The following is a 21,662-nucleotide window of genomic DNA, read 5'->3' as shown; positions in this document are numbered from 1 at the left end:
CGTCTGTAATCAGCCAATTAGCAAATTTGAGCATAATGTGCTTCAGAGGGAACACTGAAAAATACAAATGTAAGGAAGAGGTGCAAGAATTTTGCAAAGCTTGGTGTATCTTCCTCAGTTTCTCAAAAGATCCTTACCAAGTGCTTTGATCAGGATCTGTGATTTTTATTTTTATTTTTATTTTTTTTAGATCTAGAATAGAAATCAGTATTTGGAAACAATTCTAAGCAAATGTAAACTAGAAAAAAAATCTCAGGCTATAATGAATGAAAATATTTACCCACTGGAATAATTTATTCAGGGACACAGTGAAATCTCCTGGTCAAGATTAGACATGTTTCAGAAAATGGCACAAAAATATCTTGTACATAAAACAAAACTGATTGACTTGATTTCAAGAGTGACATATTTCAGTGGTCTGTATTCAAAGCAGATGCATTGGACAAAATAGTTGTAATTGTCCATTTTGGTCTTAAAGTATATTTGTTGGCTGTAGATGTTTAGACAGATTAACTTTCAGTTGAAGTTATATATGAGATATAACATGCCTTTCTGTTGTCATACATCAATCCCATTTTAAAGGAACCCGTATACCATATAGCAGGCTTTAAGAAACAGCTAATAGGTAGGACGTTTGGACACTGATGTAAATAAAGGTAGCTAGGAGGAGTAGGAAAGGGCTGGTTGCAGGTACCTTATTCGTGCATTTCCAGTGAAGCTTTGCTGCCACATAGTGGTGGAGATTGAAGCTAATTTGGAGATGGATGGTCCAACCCTCCTACTGATCTCTTAAAGCAGGTGAGAGTTGCAGTAGAAGTGAACCTCTGCTCTCGGTTCCCCGGTGCTACAAAACTTATCCTTAGAAAATGTGATAAGGAATAAATGCCTCTTCCAGCGTCTCTCCACCTTGGAGGCATCTATATAACATGGGCTGTACTGTGCTTTCTCTGCAAGAACCAGGTCCAGCAGGGGAGGGAAGGACATTTCTGGACGATAGCACACTGCCTGTTTCCAGCTTTTAAATCCAGAATGAGGCAATTGCAATCATAGATGATGTTAACTGCTATGGAATCTGCTAAGTAAAACTACAGGAAACCAAAATATTTAAGGCCTTTTTATTGTAAATTCTAGGCAGATAATTTCAAGTTTGCTAGGCTGAATTCCTGAATTTTTCTGATGCTGATAATGTAATGTCAGGAATAAATGGATTCCCAAACATACATTCCAAAAATATGAAATAGCTTCTTCAAAATAAGTAAGTACATTGAGATGGTACTCTTAGATCTTTGTTTGCTGTGATTGCTTTTTCTGATAATGTATAAACAGAAGTAAAAGGTCTGTAAAAGTAAAGGAACAGTTTTAAGGAATTTCTGTCAACTTATACAGCTTCTAGGACAGCATAAAACTACTAAAATCACCAACAGAAATAAACTTGTAGCACTTTGTAAGCAATTTGGCTGTTAAGTGAGGGACCAAAATCCTGACTGTCTACTATGTGTGGTCAACCACGGCACATTGATCTGAACTGTGATTAACAGTGCCAGTCACTGTCTATAGACCTCTTTAAATAGTGAGAAGAATTGTCTTCAAGTTGCTGTGATACAGATGTACTTAAAAGGACTTGAAATTCTTGAAAAGATCATTTATTTCATTTCAGTGTAGTCCAGTCAGGCCTGTAAGTGGAAGTGATTCTTTTACTGTGATGCTTTAGTATTTCATTCTTGTCTGTAGAACATTCAGTGAGAATTGGATTGTGTGTTGAAGACAGGAAAGAAATATAGTTAGCAAGGACTGTATTTTCATTATCTCTGATTTCTAGTCCTATAGACCTCTTCCAGAAAAGCTCTTAGAGAAGAAGGACAGCTCTAGCTGTTGCAGTTCCAAACTGCGTGGGTTGTCTGCCTTATTAAGGTTTTGTATCTCTTCCTATATTTGGTTTAAATGAAGTTAATGTTTAAATAGTCCAAAATCTGATTTAAATGAGGTAATAGAATCACACAAAGAATATATATATATATTTTTTTTTTTTAAATGCAGAAAATTGACTCTTATGGAAGATAGTTTCCTAAGTAATCATTTAGTTACAGAAAGTCTAATGTAGTTCAGGAAACTGTCAAACTGAAACAAACAGACCAAATATATATATGTGTGTGTGTGTGTGTGTATAAACTATGTAGTATATCAAACTCTTCACCAAGGATGTTATATTTAGGAATTCCTCAGAAATAATAAATATGAAGGGGACTTAAGAATATCAACATATGTATATCAGTCTTGCCACACCCTTCAGTAGCCTATATTAGTTAATGATAATCCTAAACTTGCTTGAAAACTGACCACTTGCCTTTTTCAAGCAGTGTACTTTCAACATTACTTAGGCATTCTTGTGTATTTACCTAGTCAGATTCAAGCCTCATTAATAATAATGCCCACTATTTTTCATCTGTAGAATCCAATTTTTTTTATAGACTATTTCATAGAGGTGATGGATGCAATAGTCTTACCAATAACATTTTGTCCAAATTGGGGCACCTGATATGAGAATGAAGAGCTGGAATACTCTCCTTGGGAAATGTTTTATAAGTCCTCCTTTCTAGTAATTCGTCTCAATAGGGTGTTCGTTGGTGCCTCCTGACAGCAGGCAATTGTATTTTCATTTAGCATTAAACTCCTAAATTAGTAGCTATGCTATTGCTAGCATTGATTCTGGCAACCTGTTGTAGCAGAATCCATAAGAAAAGAAACAACAAGAACTGTGAGAAGTTCTCTTTGAAGTCAATGGCAAAACTTCTACAGAATTCAAGGGGTTTAGTTTTTCATAGCTTGTTGGTTCCACATAGCAACATTTTTCATCCTTTAGGACAGACACCACCTTTCCTTTCCCCCTATATGCCTCCTCCCTGCCAATTGAAGTAATGACCCAGAGCAGTTTAGATGATTAACTTTAAATTGCTATTTGAAAATTTCTTACATGAGTATGGAACACAGAGCAAGTTGGTTCAGTTTTATTATTGTTTGTATAAGTAAAAATAACATAAGAATCCCATAGCATACAGTACAGAATGGTTTTGGAAAAGAGTTGCTATAAATGTATACAAATGTTTACTTTCATTACCTAAACACAAGTAGTCCAGTAGTGAAGCTCCTGTAAAATGAAATGAAAATTTTAACTTCTTCTGTATGCCCTCTCCACTGTGACAGAGAGATGCAATTTTCACTTCCTTGTCTATAATATTAATTAATTTGACATTGCAGTATATACTGCTGGAAAAATCTGGAGAATGCTATCCAGTGAGATCTACTGTGCTTGCTGCAGTTCTTTTCCTTTATGCAGTTTCACAACAAACAGGCTCATGCTCTTATTTGTAGTAACTATGGAAACTTTAGAAGCTCTCTTTCTAAAGCTGAGCATACAATAAAGTGCTTAAAGTGTTGGTAGGATTAGAGACTCTAGAATATGTTTAATTTTCTTTCTGTGTCTCTATCTTTGGAGAGGAGCAAGAGGGTAATGTGAATATTAGCTGGCGACTAGCTTTAATCTCTGCTGACACTTAAGTCTGTCTAGGTCTGCACACAGCCTTCCAAAGGTCTTAGCCTCACACAGCAAGCGAACAAGGGAAATCATGCATATTCATGACTGAATTTGCAATGGAAAACTTACATGCAGAAAAGAGTTTTTGAATGAGTGAAAACGTTATTGAAAACATTTTGCAGCTTCAGCTACAGTAGTCAATAATGATAAATGCCATAATGATGATAGAGTTCATAAGATAATGGGGATGTCTTAGATATTATGTAAGCATGAATGGATATGATAATAGGAGAACATCATTTGCTGTGGGTTTTAGCAGTGTTTTTGTGTTGAAGAACATAAAGATTATGGAAACAGGATTATTCCCAAGGCCAATACAAAAAAAAAAAGTACTTTTTTTTTTTCTGTGTGACTCTTTGCATTATTGAAAACTGTCACTGTTTTAAAATTGCTTTTTAAATTATTATTAGTTTTATTAAGGAAAGTGTTCTCTTATGCAAGTGGAGTTCAGTGTTGTGTTTTAGAAACGTGGGAGAAATCTGCACCTCATCCCAGGAACAGAGCCAAGGAGGGTGATAGCATGTTTCTCACAGCTCGCTGGGAGACCTTCATGTTACTTTCTGGCACTTGTGAAATGCCCTAAACGAGACCCAGGGAAGACCTGCTAGTATCAGCCTTCTTCCACCTCTGCTTGTTCATCTGCATTCATCACCTGGTATACTTTAGCATTCCGAAATTCATTCTTACCTTTGGGGCTGTTGAATGAGATTCTGCTTCTGGATATTTATTTTTTTTGGTATTTTATTGTTGGTTTATATACTCAAATGTAATCTTTAGTAGAAGTATTCAACTTACATAACATATATGTATTTTGGCATTTTCTTTTAATCTAACCAATAGTAGTGATGCATGGACAGAAGACAATACATTGATACTCTCTCTATCATGTTCATCTATTTGGCCTTGATGTGATTTTTTTTTTTACTAATTTCTCTACTCTGTCACTATCCCATCTGGATCCTGCTCATGCAAGTATATATATATATTTTTTTTTTAATGGTGGAGATGTGCAGTATGTTTCCTGACGGTCTGAAAAACTGTCAGAAAAAAGCCCCGCGGTTGTTACTCCTTTACCACTTTTGATTTCCAATTCTGGGCTGCTTGAATGTGAAAATAAATGTGAACTACTGTTAAAAGGTAATGGGCTGTTTCACAGATTCATGGCAATACAGGATTTTACCCTAGCATGTGTGTTTCCTGTGACATTTGGCCAAGCTACTCTTCATTTAAACCTTTCTCTCTCTGTTGAGGATTCCATATATGCTTTTTATTTCAGTCCTTTCTCTGTTCTCTTTTGGCATCTAAGTAGCGCTGTGGTAAGCTTATGTCTCATATTTTATTTATTTATTTTTTGTCTTCCTTATTCTTTTGTGTCATTTCCTGTCTTAAAATTAAGGTTGTGAAGGCTGGATAAGGTCTCACGTTAAGAAAGCTGCTTCTGTCACATGCTGATGTTCATTCACATTGCTTGTTGCATCAAACAGCCTATCATGACAGACTGCCTTTGCAGGATGAGTGTAAACCTAAGGGGCAGTTGGAGATGGGAGCAAGGTAGGCACAGCAGTCAGTGCAAGGTACACTTACAAAATAATAAGACTGCTACTGTAAGAATGTGTGCAGTGGCTGGTGCAGTGGTACTGGATTTTCCAAATGCTGTTATGATAGATTGTGTAAGAAAGTCCAATTCATGCATTTTATTCTTTTGTCTGAAGTTCCCATCTTCCCCCGTTGAGTTTTCCCCTCCAGTCACCCCCTGGCAAATGCCCATAAGAGCACTATCTCATCTCTGTGCTTAGACACTGTCCAACCCAAAAGACGTCAAGGAGATGAGTAAATTAAGCATATTCTTCTACTGGATGTGAAGCTACATGTAGTAAATAATTGGTGCCCTGCAGGCAAACCACTTTCGTGTGATTCAGAATGACTTGCCTCCCATATGGGTAACTTGGGAAAGATTATATCATCACATAGCTTTTCAGCTGCAGAATTGGAGCTAACATCTCTGACACTTCATAAAATGAACACTGTAGTTCACTTGGAAGATGCCTGACTGATAATCCTGGGAATTTAAACCCTTTGTCTATGGCCCTTACATGTGCCTCAATCCTGGCCTCAAGGGACCACCTTAGAAAGTGAATAAGTTGCAACTTGTGCCTATTTAAACGTGAGTAGGAGCTACCTGCTGGTGATCATAGTTTCCTTTCTGTTGGTGAGTTTGTAGAAGTACCCAGGCGCAAAGAACTGAACATAGATAGTATTAGAGGTTAATATTTTTTAAGGGTCTCCCACATTATTTGTGCTATTTTCAGTTGTTAACATGTATTTCTCTTTTCCCACATTTCAACTTTTTTGGTGAAAGTAGTCATCTTTCTTGTACCTGACTTACAGCTTATTTTGCCAGTTCTTGAATGTGCACTGTAGAGGTGTTAGGACTGTAAGTACAATGATTTTTTGTTTGTTTGTTTTTAGTTGTACTAGGAAGATCATTAGAACATTTCAATTAACTATAATTCTGTTTTTAAAAAATGTCCTTTCAATTCCTGCAGTTCATGTGTTTGTTTTTGTGTGTTTGTGTGTGTGTTTTTTATTCAAGATAAAACCTAGTAAATTTGCCTGAAGTTAATGGATATACCTCATTTAAGCTTAAATTATCTCATATGCAAGTATTTACAAGTTCAGAATCATAATCTGTATGTGTCTTTTTCAAACACTAGATTTCTACTGTTTTTCTGGGTTTGATGGATTGGGGGGAAATGTTAATAAATCATTGTTTCATCTTTACAAGAAAAGAAAGAAAAACAAACACACAAAAAAATGATCCTTAACTTTGTGCAACAGTTGTGAACCAGTGGGCAGTATATGCTATCCGAAATCTCACTGAACAAAATGAGAGAAACCAAGAGCTTATTGCACGGATGGAGGAGAAAGGATTGGCCGACAATTCAGTCCTTGAGCATATGGGTTTAGAGATAGAGAAACAAGATGATAAGTTACTTCTGAGATCTGTCAGAAAAAAGCCTTCGTGAACAAAAAATTAAGAACAGTCGAGTCATTAAAAGATTTCTCACTTGAAATATTTTCCCTGCTGAAACAATCAAGGCTTCTTCAGTTTTATTTCCAGTCGGTTGGATTCATTCTGTTCATTCTCAGAGAAATCACCATACAACTGTTCTCCCTCACTGTTGTAAACAAAAGGACACTTACACTTTTTCTAAATACATAGTGCATTTTTACAGTATAGTAATTTACAGTATACAGCATAGTACATTTTTTTCCAAATACATGTCATACCTTGTCCTGGTAGTCAAGAAATGTGAATGAATTTATGGAAAAAATCCTTCTTTTCAGATGATTGAAATTTCATTACCTTCTCATTTCATTAATAGAAAGATGTCATGCATGCGATATTGAGTTGTTACAATTTCCATGAACCTGAAGATAACTATCATTAAAAACACAGCAAAAATATCTGCCTTGCAATTTGCCTTCTGTGTTTAAAAGATCTGTGCTGAATCAGGGCAAAACAATGAAAGTTGCTTGTGTTCTATCATGGTGCTTAAATACCTATGTTATATAAAGAACAGTGGAACACTGGATGTACGTAAATATTTAGTGAATTAAACAACATGCCTTCAGCAATTTAAATTGTTAGTAAAATGTCTTTTTACCTTGATACCTTTCAGTCTTCATGACAAGTATATTAAAAACAAGGCTGTAGCTGTTGCGGCAACAGATGCTACATTCCTTTGCACTGGGGCATGTCTCTGTTTTGGAGACTTCGGTGTTTGTTTGAATTTTATTTGTTCCTTTGGATGGTAAGTCAGCCCACTTTCCTTTTATTTTGCACTTCTCATGGGTTTTCTGAACTCTGGCAGACTGCTGAAGAGGTAGTTTCTCACTGTGATTAATTCTAGCAGTTTCTTTTCACCCCTCTGCCTTTCCAAAACATTGACAAAACTCATTTCCAGTTAATTAATTCAAGAGAGGCAGAAGAATGGAAGGCCCTGCCTCTTCATTTTGGGTACCCTCCTATATTGTTGTTGGACCCTGCCACTGTGGAATGTGGCATGAATGAGATGGGTGGGAGAAGGGGGGCTGAGAAAGGGGAGGAGGTCTGGGGTGGGGTGTGGGGGGGTCAAGGTTAACTCTGTGTGTGCCATACCTTGTCCTGGTAGTCAAGAAATGTAATCCTCCATGTATAAACCAAACAAGAATTGCAGATTAATGTTTCTAGATCTTTGCCATTGCTGTCATTTGGTTTTCCTCAATTCTGTCCAGCAGAAAGGTCCCAGAAAAGTTAAATCGTTCATGTTGTTGTCATTTAATCCCACTCTCACTGGAAAAACAAGTTTGTGTCCTTAAACTGTATGTAACAGACACTGGGCCACGTGCATCAGCTCCTCAAATCCCATTTTTGACTTCAAAACTGGAAAAAGTATGTAGTACCTTGAACTATAAGAAATGTATAGTAATGATTAGGAGTGTAGCCAGACTACTAAGATCTTCTCAATTTAGTCATAAGGCTTTAGTATCTACCATGCTGACCAGATGGGAATGGAATTGATCTAGGGGGATTTTACCTTCTGGTTTTCAAGGCAATGATACAAAACTGCTAATTCTTTAGCCTTTTATTAAGTAAAGAATGTGTATAAAGGGATAATGGCAATAGGAATAAAGACTCTTAAGTTTTGTTGCTTTTAGTGACAACCTAATTAAAAAGAAATGGAGAAAAGTATTGTTTTAGAAAACACTTTTTTTTTAAAAAATAATTTGACAGGAACATTTCAGAGGATGTTTAAAATGGTTGGGTTTAAATGCCAACTTTATAAAGTCATTTCTTATACAGGTGTTTTTTGCTACCTGAATGGAAAAAGATACGGTTTTGTTTCTTCCTGAGCATGTGCTCTATAAGATTGTGGTTTCTGAATGATTTTCCTAAGCCTTAATTCTTATAGTTAGGTCAGACTTAATTTAACAGTTAAATTACTATGTTACATAATATTTACAGATGGTTTTCTGTTTTTTGTTTGTTCCTTTGTTTTTAATCTTCATCTTCACAGCACAATTGAAAATTCATAGTTCTAGCACCTAAATAACCCCTCCCAAAAATTTACTATAAAAACAAACTTTTTTTTATTTGGAAGGCTACATCTTTCAACTCTAAAAGGAAAGAATGAAGCTTTTATTAACAAAGGAGCATCAAATATAATAGTACCTAGAATAAAGTGAAGCAGTTTTCAATTGAGGAATCATAAAACCTCAGACACATTTATTTTAGCAATGCTAGTTATGAAACTCATGTTAGATAATTTAACAAAGTGAGAGAAAGTAATTATCCTGAACAAAAAATGAACTTCATATGTGAAGGAAAAAATGCAAAGAATTTCCTTTTACTTAGGGTAATAAAGAGTTAAAATCCTGTTCACAAAGCAAATCCAGAAAGAACTTGGGTTGTGGAAAAAGCAGTGGGAGTCCCTTTTCCTTTTAAGCAATAGGGAGCTTTTTATTTTTTAACTCGATGGTTGTGCACCCACCAAAGGAATACACACAAACCCATAAATATAAACCAAATAATAACAAACACAAATAACTAAAAGGGTTTTGTGTGTTTCAGTGTATAATGCAGTAATAGTTGTGTTTTCTAAATGGGAAATGTAGGGCTTTCACAGTAGAGAACATGCTGATTACTGTATTGTGAGTGGCTGGCTTTTGATTTTCCTAGATGGATTAATTCTCAGAACACAACAGCTTCCCTGTCCTCCCCCAGTGGAGTCCAAGTCTCCAATAGGCTTGTTTTATATGCTAGAGGATTAATACAGCACAGCAATCAGTCATAAAAAGCAAGCTTTATTGAGTTTGTAAAGGGGCAGAACAGTTAGATCAAGTCTTGTGACCATCTTATTGCTTTCGAGTGCTTCCAAACAATAGTGATCAGATCTTTTTTTTAAGGTCCATTTTTTTATTAAAAGCAAATAAGGAGTTAGTTTTTCATCATGAGCTTTTTAAAAAGCTTTCTTATCAGTTGCGAGAAATAAGTTTAAATGTTTGCAGAGTTCTGAATTTTTACTCCTTCTAGTAAGTTGTGTTTGTTTTACCTAAAGTACTTGTAAAACTTTTGTAAATGCAATGAACAAAAAATAATCCCTGGTGCTTAGTGCCATTGTCACAATCTTTATTTAACAATTGATTTTATCTTTTGAAGTTGATACAAGTGTTTGGGTAGTAAGACTCCAAAAATTCTCCTCTTTATTTCCAAATAAAAGCAATATAAATATGAGGCTGTACCTAAAACTACTTTAAATGTTTCTTTGTACCTAGCCTTATCTGCATCACTGTTTTATGTTGACTTAGAATTTGCTGTCTTCTTACAGTACAGTAAGTAAACTTCTTCGTAGTAAATGTTGGGAGCAGAGGGGGGTGAGAAATTGTGAAGTAATGCAAAAGCAGCCATTTTCCCTTCCCTTTAGGCTTCCTCCTTAAAAATCACTATGGTTTCCTTCTGCAGTGTGCACCATTTTGGTATTGGAGAGTTGCTGGGCCAGCCAAGGGGAGGCCCAGAAGTGCAGTGGTGGGCGAAGCCTCTGAGGCCTCCATGCCTCGCTCACATGGAGGCCCGGCAGAGCTGTCCAAGGTGCTGGACCCTTGTGCCTTGCTGCTTGGGTGCGGAGACGGACAAGTCACCGGCATCATTAAAGAAAGAAGCAGTTTTGTTAGGTGGATTGCCTCCATTCTCCTGATTTCCTTCTGGGATGCTTTGCAGTATGTTGAAGTCACAGCTGGATAAAAGTGTGTGTGCACTGTTCTTAGAGTATACCCCAAAACAAGTGTTTCTTATTCAGTTACATGTGGAAGATATTTAGGGCATGATTGCTGTTTATGGGCAGACCTGTTAGCAGTGTCCCTCTTTAGGGTTAAATAATGTTTTCCATGTTGAGATCCATTTCCAGTTGCTTGTTGCTTGGTGAAATTGTAACCTTTCAAGTGGAAATTTTCCATGCCTCTTCAGGGTTAGTTAGTTTCTTTACAGGAACTTTATCTTATGGTGATTTCTGATAAGATGCAGTAATTTATGAAAATGAGAAGCTAATGCTTTTTTTTTTTTTTTGCGTATGTTAATAGTATCCTTAAAGTAAATTTTTAAAAGACTTAACTATTCCTCATATAAATGATAGCTATGTATTTTCCTTCTGTCATAATCCAGTTCAAATTTGTCCACATTGTAAACTTTGGAAAACCTTAGTTCATGCATTCCCAATGGAGACTTGGGAGAGCCAAGCCACTATTTGCTGAATTTGCTTTTGCATTGTCTTTGTTCCAGTCGTGGCCATTTTCAACAGCTATTGCTTCTGACTAGCGTGTTGCTGGCAGCTATTGCTCCTGACTAGCGTGTTGCTGGCAAAAGAAATCAAAAACTGAGAGCTTCTCTGCACTTTTCTGTGGGCTGCCTGCTGATGTCCGTCTAACATGGAGTAAGGAACCACTCAAACTGGAGATTGCAGCAACAAATAAATGTGGACCTTACAGGGTGAGAAAGGGAGTAGTTCTAGTAGTTCAAAACCAAGAGAGGACTACTAGAGGATTGGAAATGCATTAGCATTCTGTTCGTAAAAACAAACCAGGGAGTATGATTATTTAGCATCATTCTTTCCAGACTCTGACAGTTTCAGATTTTTGTAACCCAAAACTTCCTTTAGGAAGATCCTTCCCTCTCCAGTCTAAGATCAAAGCAATATCTACTTTCACACCAAGTTTATTTTGGACAGGATTAGCTACCTGTGTCTTTCTATTGCTTTATTAGAATCAAAGATATTCTACTGTCTGGCTCAGTGTTTTCTGCAGCCTTACAGCTTACTCTAATAGTCATATGTAATTCAGAAAATAATTGCTTATTTAAAATATGTAAATAGAAAACAAAATATTTAAATCAGAATTCATATCTTTTCACATCTTTTGTAGGGAAGGTAAAAGCAGCTGAAGGTAAAGACATGGAAATCAAGAGCATTTAAAATTAACCCCACCTTCTTTTTGCTGCATACTTGATCACATCTGAGTTCAGAAACACCAAAACCCAATACTGCTTTGTATGTCTTAGAGACATCACTGAAGCTTCGTTAGTAAGAAACACTGCGTTGAATTTGGTCTTGTTTAAATGTCAGGTGATTTTCATAACATTTATACTAAACCTGAAAGTTTCCTATCATTTTTGAGTGGAAACAAACATAAGTTCAGAGAAATAATCATGTGAAAAGGATCTTCTGCACACCATGGACTGTCCCTATTTCTGATTAGAAGCAATGTTCAGAAGGCTTGTTTGTAAGAAAAAGGCAAAAGAAAAAACGTAATGTGTGCACACTCAAAAAGGGGAAGAAAAAGGGGACAGCATCATTAGTGAAAAGAAACTGGGAGGCATACATACAACTGTCTTATTACCCTATGTTCCTCATCAAAGACCTACAGCAAACCTCATGTTCTGCTTTTTCTAGGCCCATCATGATGGGTTCCGCCAGAAGTGCTCATTTATGAACAAGACTAAGATCGCTGCATCAAAAGCCACCTTCCAGCCTTGCTCAGAATACTTGAGATAAAGGCTTAGAGTAAGAATGATTGAAACCCTGCTCAGTGCAAGATATGTCTATTCACTCTGCCTGTGGTTTCCATCAATTCACTCTGAGATTTGTTTTCTCAAGAAGTTTTGGGAACTCTTGGTAAAAATGACAACAAAACCACTTCATAAAGGAATAATGGATGAAAAGGCCTAGCTGCTTTTTGGAAACCAGCATACTTACTCACTAATACCTGTGAAAAATCTCATTCTTAATGTCAAGTCTTCTCACCTGGGCCAGCAGGCTTGTGTACATCATTTTTACTGTTCACTGAGGACAGAGTGCATGCATAATGCTATTACAAATGACCAAGGGATTTCACTAACACTGTCATTAAAATTACAGCACATTCTTTGTCATTCTAAACATTTGCATATTGTGCAAATCTTTGCAGGGTGGCTGATGCTTCACTCTCTTCTACTTGCTTTGTAAAATCTTTGTCACAGGAGTTACCACTGCATTTAGACAGACCTTGGAATTTACTCTATTGTCAACTGCCGTCTAGGCCAACACTAAATATTATTTAAAGATCTTCTTTTTTTTTTTAGCCACATACTCTATAAAGTGATGCTTCTTCCAATCTGTGGCCTGAGCTCATGTCTATCTAATGATACCAAGATGTGTCTGAAGTGTATTTTGCATTGTCAGTGCTTTCTTCTAAATTGCAGCCATCCATTGTCAGCCTGCACTCCATGGGTTAAAGTGTATTTTGATATTAGAACAAGCTTTCATTATGTTTTCTCTCTTTCTCCCCTTCTCCTACCCCCCACAATTTGGAACTTTAAGCTTTCTAGTTAAGCTATTATGGTGGCCATAAACAGGTGTGTGCTTTACAGAGGGTCTCATTCTGTGGTTTCCATTGGCATCCCTGGCCTTCTGAACTCCCCTTTGCTACCTCCTTCCCCCTCAATAATTTTTTATGAATGATAGCTTTTCAACACCCTGGGAACAGCTTGTTGGGAAAAACACTCTTCATGGGGTGCAGTCAAATTCTACACATTTCTTCAAGGGAGTTTTATGAAAGGAATGGTACTGTGCTGCAGGTATGACGTATGCTTGGACATCCCTCCCACACCCCCTCCCCATTTATTCACCCCCCTCCCCCTGCCTCTAAGATTCACTGTGATAAATTTGCTTTTTAATAATGCCAGTGGGCTCTCTCACCACAGGTGTTTCTCAATTAAAATCCACTTTGTTTAAAAACTGGAGGCTTGTTTAACTGAGCCCCTGGTGAGAGTTGTCAGATCCCAGGACAGGTGACAAAAATAGATTGCTGGAACTCTGGAGTTGCATTGAAAATACCGTATCCCAGGGGTACCAGAGGGCACTGTCACTCTTAAAACAAGTCTGCAATTTTGAGAAGCCCTAGGCAGAATCCCTGGGAGTCATCGTTTTTAGTGCTGGGCTTTTTTTAATCCCTTCCCACACCCCCCACCATCAAGTACATTTCCATTCTTTCTATTGCTGATTTGACTGTTTAGAAAATAAGTAAAAGAAATATATATTTTTTTCCCAAAACACTCTCTCTCTTCTTAGTATTCTAATAATATTTGCAAGAAATGAATTGGGGCAGCAAAGGGGAAGAAAAAATCCCTTTCATTTGGGGGGGGAGGAGGGGTGGGGAGTGTTAGGATAATAGATAGGCTATCCTAAATCATTAGGATAATTATTTATTTCTTTTTGACCAAAATAAAGGAAAATTTACTTTTGGGTTATCTGATCTTTTCCCTGCCCTCTTAGATGTGTATTTTTAGCATTTTGAACACATGTAATGTCCTCAGATATTGCTTACCAAAGCACTCTGAAATAACTATAGAGGGTGGATGGGATGACTCAGGGGACTGGTAATTGAATATGGAGCCTTTTCACCTCGAAGTCACTAGTTTGAATCTAACCCAAGTTGCTAGCGACCTAGTGGTTACCCTCAGATGGCTGTTTAGTGGCCTGTATGAAGAGAGTTGGTGGTCTCCATCCAGCTTTTCGCAAGCATCAGTCCACATCACAGAAACCACTGTCACAGTTAGTACTAATCAGCAGCCTTGTTGGCAGTATCGGTAAGTGAGGCAAAGGACTGAATTAGCCATTGAAATGTCTTCAGCTGTTAGAGGTGGTCTTTCCTGAAGCAGAGCCAAGGCACCATGCTATTGGAGTCTTATAGCAGAAGCTTGGTTTTGACATTGTCTGGGTTGCATATGCATGTGTGTTTTGTCCCTCTGGGGAGACAAACTTTTGCTACTCCCACAGTATTAGTCTGTCAGCCTTGTCACTACTCTGCTGTTGTTTTGCTTTTCCTCTGCAGTTTATCAATTCCTGCATTCATTAACGTCTCCATACCTGGTGGTTGGACCATTCATTGATGAGATCGGTCCCCTAACATCTGTGCTAAGTCTACCACAATTAGGATTCTTGGCATTTCATTCTATTTTCTGTCATCTGTCATACCAGTAGAAGCTGTCAGTTGCAAGTTTCCATACTATCCCCATCATTTTGCAGTCATCTCTTTCTGAAGCATTTTTACATTTCTTTTTTCTCTGCAAGTAGTTTAATTCTGTTCTGAAGCCAAAATAAAATTTAGCCATATTGAAGGTGTGAGGATAAAGTAATTCCAACGTTTTAAAATATGTACAGCTAAAAAAAATAAAAAAATAAAAAAATTGCAGTGAATATACTGTCTTTGGGAAGTTTTAGAGTATAACCCTCATGTGTACTCTGATAGGTGCACAAGTGGATCCCAGGGCCCGCAGAGGATACCCCTTCTGGTACTGAGTTGATTGATGCCTATTATGCATCAGACATATGCATAAGTCTATCTGTGGAAACCCATTTGCAAGATCGTAACAATCTCTATATGGAAATAGCTGAAGTAAACATGGTTTACAACATTTTAAGCTGTATGTAATTCTTTCTGAAAATGTGGAATTCAATATGCATACTTAGAATTCCATGTAAGGGATCAATAGTAACACAATTCTAACCAAAATACAATGTTTTTCCTCCCAGATAGTGAATTGAGCACTGTAGCAATGTGGTTGTGAATTTTCCCCCAAGTTTTAGTGTTAACAGTTATTTCTGCAAAAATAAACATTCTCTCAAAGTATTGGTAGCCCAAACACAAAAGCTGAAACTGAAGGTAACAATAGTGACTGTACTAGTGTTTTTCTCTAACCTGAGTGAAATGACTACAGTGAAGACTGCAAATAGAAACAAGAAATGGAGATTTTAAGCTTTTGATTCCTGGTATTTGTGAAAGAGTCATGAAGAATCTGCATAAGAAGAGATTTATATATTGTCTCTAAAGGAGAAGGACAGGGTTCTTTTGGAGTCTGATTTAGGGTAGGGGTATCCTCACACTACACACTTCCAGGTAACTAGTTAAGCCAATTATTATTTCTTTGTTTCTGTTCATGCACTGATGGATGACTGTCAGACATCACTGGGACTGAATGTACATTGTGCGTCTTTCTGAAATATGGCTTTGTAGCCTGTAGGGGGATGCAAGGAGGCAGGTGGGAGAGCAGTGCATTAGCTTGGGAGCAGCACAATTGGAGTTGAAGGGCAGCCTAGCTCACAGCTTTCTCTTCTTGTTTTAGTAAAGCTCAAGAAATTCACTCTTGAGCTGAGTGGAAGAGTCTACTGGGAGAATCCTGCATTGGCTGGTATCTTGAGCAGTCAAGATAAAGCAAAAAAGGTTGCTGTTTGCAAGTTGGAAAAAGTGAATTAAGCCAAGAAGATGTTTGGAATGATTTTCCTGAGTTGTGAAACAGATGCATATCAGTAGCAGACAGAAGTAGAGCATTCCACCTTTAAAGCTTATGCAGGAAGGAGAGCTGTACACAGCACTGCACTGAAAATCTCTCTTAGACTAAGTGTTTATAGTGCTGGAGGCCTGAGGAGATGGAGTCTTCTAAATAACGATGATTTTATGGAGGAAGTCATGCTGTCCTCTCATGAAGGAAGGAGATGGAGAGAACTGAAGTGGAAACAGTTGGCAAGGTCAATCTCTCTCTTGTCGCAAGAGCTGCAGGAAGAAGGCCTCCAAACAAACCAAAGCGCCAGGAGTGAGGCAATCACTATTTCTTCCTGCTCACATCAAATTCTTGTTCAAGGCATTTCCAAATAAGGGTTAGGAACCAAGCATTGCAACCGCAAGATGACAGTACAATGCTATTAAAACCAAGATTCATTTTTCCTTCTGCTTAAGATAATCTATGTCCGGCTATGAATCAAAGCTCTGCTGTAACCTGCCATGCACTAAAATTGAATGACACAAACGTATACAAACCCTCCTGAAAAAAGAAATGACGGAAAAAGCATTAGCTGGCAATTCCAGAGTAAGAGTGACTGTTGAGTTAATGTGATTTTAATCATGCGCTGCTTGTTAACCTCAAGGGAAGAAAGGCCACCGTATGTCTGTTGTGTGAGCACGTGGCACACACAAATCACATGGCAAAAGTAATTTATGCATAATTGTACCAGTAAAAGTGAAAAACAGAACAAGGAGTAAAATTTCTTGGCTAATGTGAGCTAGCCTGAGATCAGTGGAGCTTTACTAATCTGTACCAGCAGCTGGTCTGCCTTGTCACTCATACCCTTAAGGCCCTCCTCTTTAGTTTGCCAACACTACAACGGCAAAAGATTGTGCAAGATTTGTTTAGGTGTCTCACTAACATAAAAGAAAATGAGTGTGATACCTAGGAGAAGAAGGCAAGAAGCAGTATTTGGGATTAGGGCAGTGCTGTGAGTGCGCAACTAGCTTTGAAATTATGGTATTCAACCCACTTTCACCTCATTTGCATGGAACTCCAAATACTTGGAAAACTTCTCAGTGATGTTCTGATTTCAAAAGCTATCCAGTAGCCTAAATGTCCAAACAATTAAAACCATAATTTGAAGGCTAGTCTTTAAAGTTCTGAGCTTCAAACACTGCCACTAGTGCATTATTCATAATCTGTTTTTTCCATTTGATATCTTTCTATGGTGTGATCTATATAGCAGAAAAGAACCCACATCTGTTTACAACACCCTGGAAATTCCTGTGGGCAACGAAAAAAGCCAACCACAAATAACTGATGAGCTACCAATAAACATGCTATCTGGAGTGCCTCCACCCACCTGCCATTAAGCAGTTTTCTAAATCATGTTTGAAAATAGGAAAAATCAGATTAGGGGAAGAGGGGAAGGGATAGAGTGAGGGCTGTGAGGAAAAGACCCACTGGAAAAAATAACCTGAAATTAGCTACAGTAGTACAGGATTTATTATTATTATTTATTATTCAGTGGAGTAGGTTACGTTTGGGCCCTTATCTGAGCATCACATCATAACATGATGTATCTCATTGGATCAGATCATTTGACTTAGAGTGGGGGTGGAGGTCTGAACTATTTTATGCTAAGAATGGGTAGGTTCCTCTGAGTTGTGTCTTGTGGAGATCGGTTTTGAAAATCCAGGAATAATACTCCAGGCAGACACTGGGACAGGCTTTAAATTCCAAGTTAGTCCTAGACAGCGAGGGCTCTCTGGGTCATTCTTTGTTATAACATCAGGGTTTCTTTACATTGTTAGGGGTTTCATTACAGGAGAGAGCTGCAATTTCCATTGGCTTAAAATGCTTCTCAACACATCCAAAGATTAATTCTTTATCAAGAACTCCATGAAAAAAAAAAAAAAGTGGATGGATGTACCTGAACTTTAAGTGTTTGGAAAGCCTTCTCGAAATCAATGGAAGGAGTTAGGTTCTTAAAACTGAGCATCTACTAAACTATATTCTCACCCTATGACTCTTCGTGTCCTTAAGAAGTTGAAAATATTCCTATTTATTGGGCTGATCGTGTGTTATGCTACTAGATTTGTAATGTTCAGTGAGCTCTTAACTCTGCTTTGGCTGTTACTTTGTGTGTTTTTTTTGTCTCACTCGTACTTTATCAGTCAGATATTCTGCTTTAACTTGATATAGTAAAAAAAAAATAAAGTAATGTTGCAAGTGGTACAAAGATTTTGTCACCCATAAATAGTTTTTCAGTCAGGCGCTTTTCTAAGCTTTTAGTTGTTAGTGCGACAATTTCTCCCTGATGCAGATCAACTTATGTTCTGGAGTACACTGCACTTGTGTTGACTTCTCCTCTTAAAAATTTGCTATACTTAGAGCTTTTATTTCCTGCATCCAGGTAGCTGGTTTTTTGCCTCTTTTACTTTGCATTCAATTTTCCATTTTTTTTTTTCTTTAAGTAGCATGATAGATGCTAAGATGCATGATAGATGATAGCAACATAGATGTCTCCTCATGGAAAATGATGACATTTTCCAAAAGCTTATGGCTACTTGGCAATACCCTCCACATCCTGGACCTCTATTAAAAGAAATAATAATAATAAAGAAACTTTATTTTTAATCTAATGTGTGTGGTTTTTTTTTCTTAGTCTTTTAAATCAGAAACTTGAGAACTTTATTTATTTATTTATTTTAAGCACTATACCTCCAAGTTACTTATGATGACTGAAAGTCTAACCAATTTCTGGATTTTTGGTGTCTTTTTGGCTCTTCCTGACTTCCTCCCTTCTTCTGTTTATCTTTATTGTGGAAGATGGCTACAATTCTTCCATTTCATGCAAATTGAATTTACTGCTGGGGTCCCTGGCAAGTTACCAATACAGGTCTCAGATGACTTAAATCCTTCCCATGGGTACATCAACACATTATTGAGCAATTACATTCTCTTGTGGCAGTCATCTGTGGAATAAGTAAACTCCCTCTATTATCCACACAATGATATCATGCACCATAAATGCATGCTTGGCCTCCATTGTGTCAACAATCAGTTACATTCTCAAAGGAAGAAATGTGAATATAGTTCTGAAACTACACTGACTAATAACCAGGTCAGTTTTATTACCTGTTTCTACCTTGAGTGCCAACATTACATTTAATGTAAAAGACTAACATAAAAGGAGAAGGTAAGTATAAAGTTATTATTTATTCATAGTAAATATATTAACTTCTTCGATGGGAGATGGAAAGGGAGGCCAAAGGAGAAGAGTGATTTACATTTAGATCTTTTTTTTTCTTTCTTTCTTTTTTTCTTTTTTTTTTCTTTTTTTTTTTTTTTTTAATTTCCTTGTTAATTTCCTTGACTAAATGAAAGCTGGTCATAAAGATAATATTCTCATCAATAATTTTTGCAAGACTATGACTACATCAACGATCATTTGTGGATCTGCTTGCACAAGCAGAATATTTATGTAGCAAGATGTCAGGTAATGCTCTCGTGGAATTTAGATCTCTGAATACATGGTTCAGCATACAGTTAAATTTGTAATGAGTCTTCTCTATCTTTCTCTTTTAAAAACATGTACATAAATGTTTTGTAAAGTTTTGAAAATTTCCAAAGGCAGTGCTTATCTGAAAGGGTGACCTAACTTTCTGGGTACCCTTTAATAGTATACATTAGCTATCATTTATCAGATATCCTGTGCTTGGATGCTTCCTTCAGCCTGGGTGCATCTGTGTGTCATTTAGTGATGTAGTCCAGGCTTATCACTCTCGCCGATACAGTATTTTAGTTTGCTACCCTGTGGGACTACACCTAATGAGGCCTGCATAATGTGAAGACTGGCTTCGAATAAATATTAAACATGGGATGAGGCTAGCAAAAATAGATGGAAAGTATTCTAACAACGGAAAGAATTTGGAAGGTTTTTAAGTTTCATCCTGCCCTCAGATAAATGTAATGACCTCCACGTGGGATGGGACCTTTGAAAGGGCAAGGCCCAGCACTCTTCCCAGCCTGGATTATCCCAGCATTGGAGGTGGGTAGTTCTGAGTGTCCCACAGGCTGTAATTGCCATGCAAAGCCAATCAGAAGTTGCTTCCCATGGATTTTAAGTTCTGTCTCATGACAGAGCACTGATCCCAGTGTGTTTTTCAAGGTTTTAAAGTATTATTCAGTCTGGATGAATGACTACCCTTTGCTTTCTCATCAGAGAATATTTATGACTGTCGAAGTGAGGCTGAGTTCCTGGAGACGGGATAACGCATGGCTTTATGCTGCCAGACAGAGAGTTCCTTCTGGTGGTCACACCAATGTTTTTTCATACTCCCACGGACACCACAACTTTTTTGGATAAGGAAGAAGATGATGGAACACAGATGAGGGAAAGAAATGGCCTCAGAGAACTTGGATACATGGGGGTATTTTTACCCTTTGGGGTTTTTTCTTCCTGAATTTCAATGAGTGGCTTATTGGAAACTTCTTTGGGTTTGAAGTGTTTTGTTCTTGTTCCACACACACAAAACTGTTTTGGGTTGTTTTGTTTGTCTTTGTTTATAATGCAGCTGAGATAGGGTGACTTGATATTTTTAAAATAGAAAACTGATGCCTTCTGAGGGAATGAGGGGGAACAGAGGAGAACTTCACTAGCTGGAAACATGGGTCATGCCAGGGACAATTTGTTGCTGTGAAGAATGTGTTAGAGATGGGAGGAGGATTGTGTAGAAGCTGGTACAGAGGGAAGAATAATGCTTGAGTGCCTAATACACTGACTGTTCTCCAAATGCTGGACCCTAATTGCTCTTCAATGGCAGTCATGTATCTCCTTTCATTTATGATTTTTTTTTCCTCCTCTCTCTCTTTTAAGAGAAATCATTGATTGAACTGTTCGAACCCTCAGCATTAGCAATTATCAGGTACTGAATGCCAAATAGATACCTCCTATTTCATACACTATTGTCACAGTATCTCCTATCACTCCCTAAAAATAAAACCTGGCTTATTATTGAGATAACAATGTCAATGGGATTACAAATCCAATTGTGTGAATTATTGCATAGATGAACCCTCACAGAAAATACTCTACATTTTGTCCCTTCTCATTTTAATCATTACCAGAGCACATAAGACTGTAAATTTAGGAGTGTGCTGTTTTGGAGCCTGTTGTTCACTGGAGTTCAATGTGCATGATCTACCGAGGAGTAATAATAAATAGTCAGAGAAATAAATTATCAATAAATTGTCAGATATGGTATGGAACAAGAGGATAATATACCAATGACATGGTGTCTTCCAGGGATTTCTGATCAGATTAACAGCATGAGTCTCCACAGTAGACCTGTTTGTTTCTGCTTTATGGTTGTTAAGATGAACACAAATAAATTCATGAGCAGCACAAGTAAGGTATTCTGTTTTTCGGAGTGATCACCCTTAGACTATCTCAGTAGTTTGAAGTTAATATTTTCTTGGCATTTCTACGTCTGTGATATAAATAATGTGATAAAGTCTATTTAATGATAATCCTCTTTCCTTACATGTTGTCATTGCCATTGCACAGCTGCCTCACTTTTCTCTGGTCAAACTGGACAAGGGAGCCAGAAATTAGGAGTAGTATTGAAATAAACTCTTGTTCTGAATTACATATTCCCATTGGTGCTGATGGAATTCAAATACAACGTCAGATAGGCTTTGTAAGCTCCTGCT

The 21,662-nt window shown here is 37.3% G+C and overlaps 1 protein-coding gene and 1 long non-coding RNA gene across 3 annotated transcripts in view; both read left to right on the top strand.

Moving 5' to 3' along the window:
- Positions 1–7,058, top strand: part of ATXN10 (ataxin 10) — a 119,732-nt gene extending 112,674 nt beyond the window's left edge. For both annotated transcript variants that reach the window (XM_040564708.1, XM_040564701.1), the window contains exon 11: positions 6,431–7,058. In XM_040564708.1, coding sequence (XP_040420642.1) covers positions 6,431–6,618 — 188 coding nt within the window. In that variant the 3' untranslated portion in view covers positions 6,619–7,058. The remainder of the gene's footprint in view (positions 1–6,430) is intronic.
- Positions 7,059–18,848: 11,790 nt separating this feature from the next.
- On the top strand, positions 18,849–20,947 carry LOC121073623. Its single transcript, XR_005821841.1, has 3 exons — positions 18,849–19,146; positions 19,911–19,998; positions 20,173–20,947. It is a non-coding gene; the product is annotated as an uncharacterized LOC121073623 (long non-coding RNA).
- Positions 20,948–21,662: the final 715 nt, after the last annotated feature.

Source organism: Cygnus olor, chromosome 1 (assembly GCF_009769625.2).
Source record: "Cygnus olor isolate bCygOlo1 chromosome 1, bCygOlo1.pri.v2, whole genome shotgun sequence".
In the NCBI taxonomy this organism is placed as follows: domain Eukaryota; kingdom Metazoa; phylum Chordata; class Aves; order Anseriformes; family Anatidae; genus Cygnus; species Cygnus olor.
The sequence above is the reverse complement of the archived record's forward strand: the minus strand, read 5'-3'. Positions and strand labels throughout refer to the sequence as shown.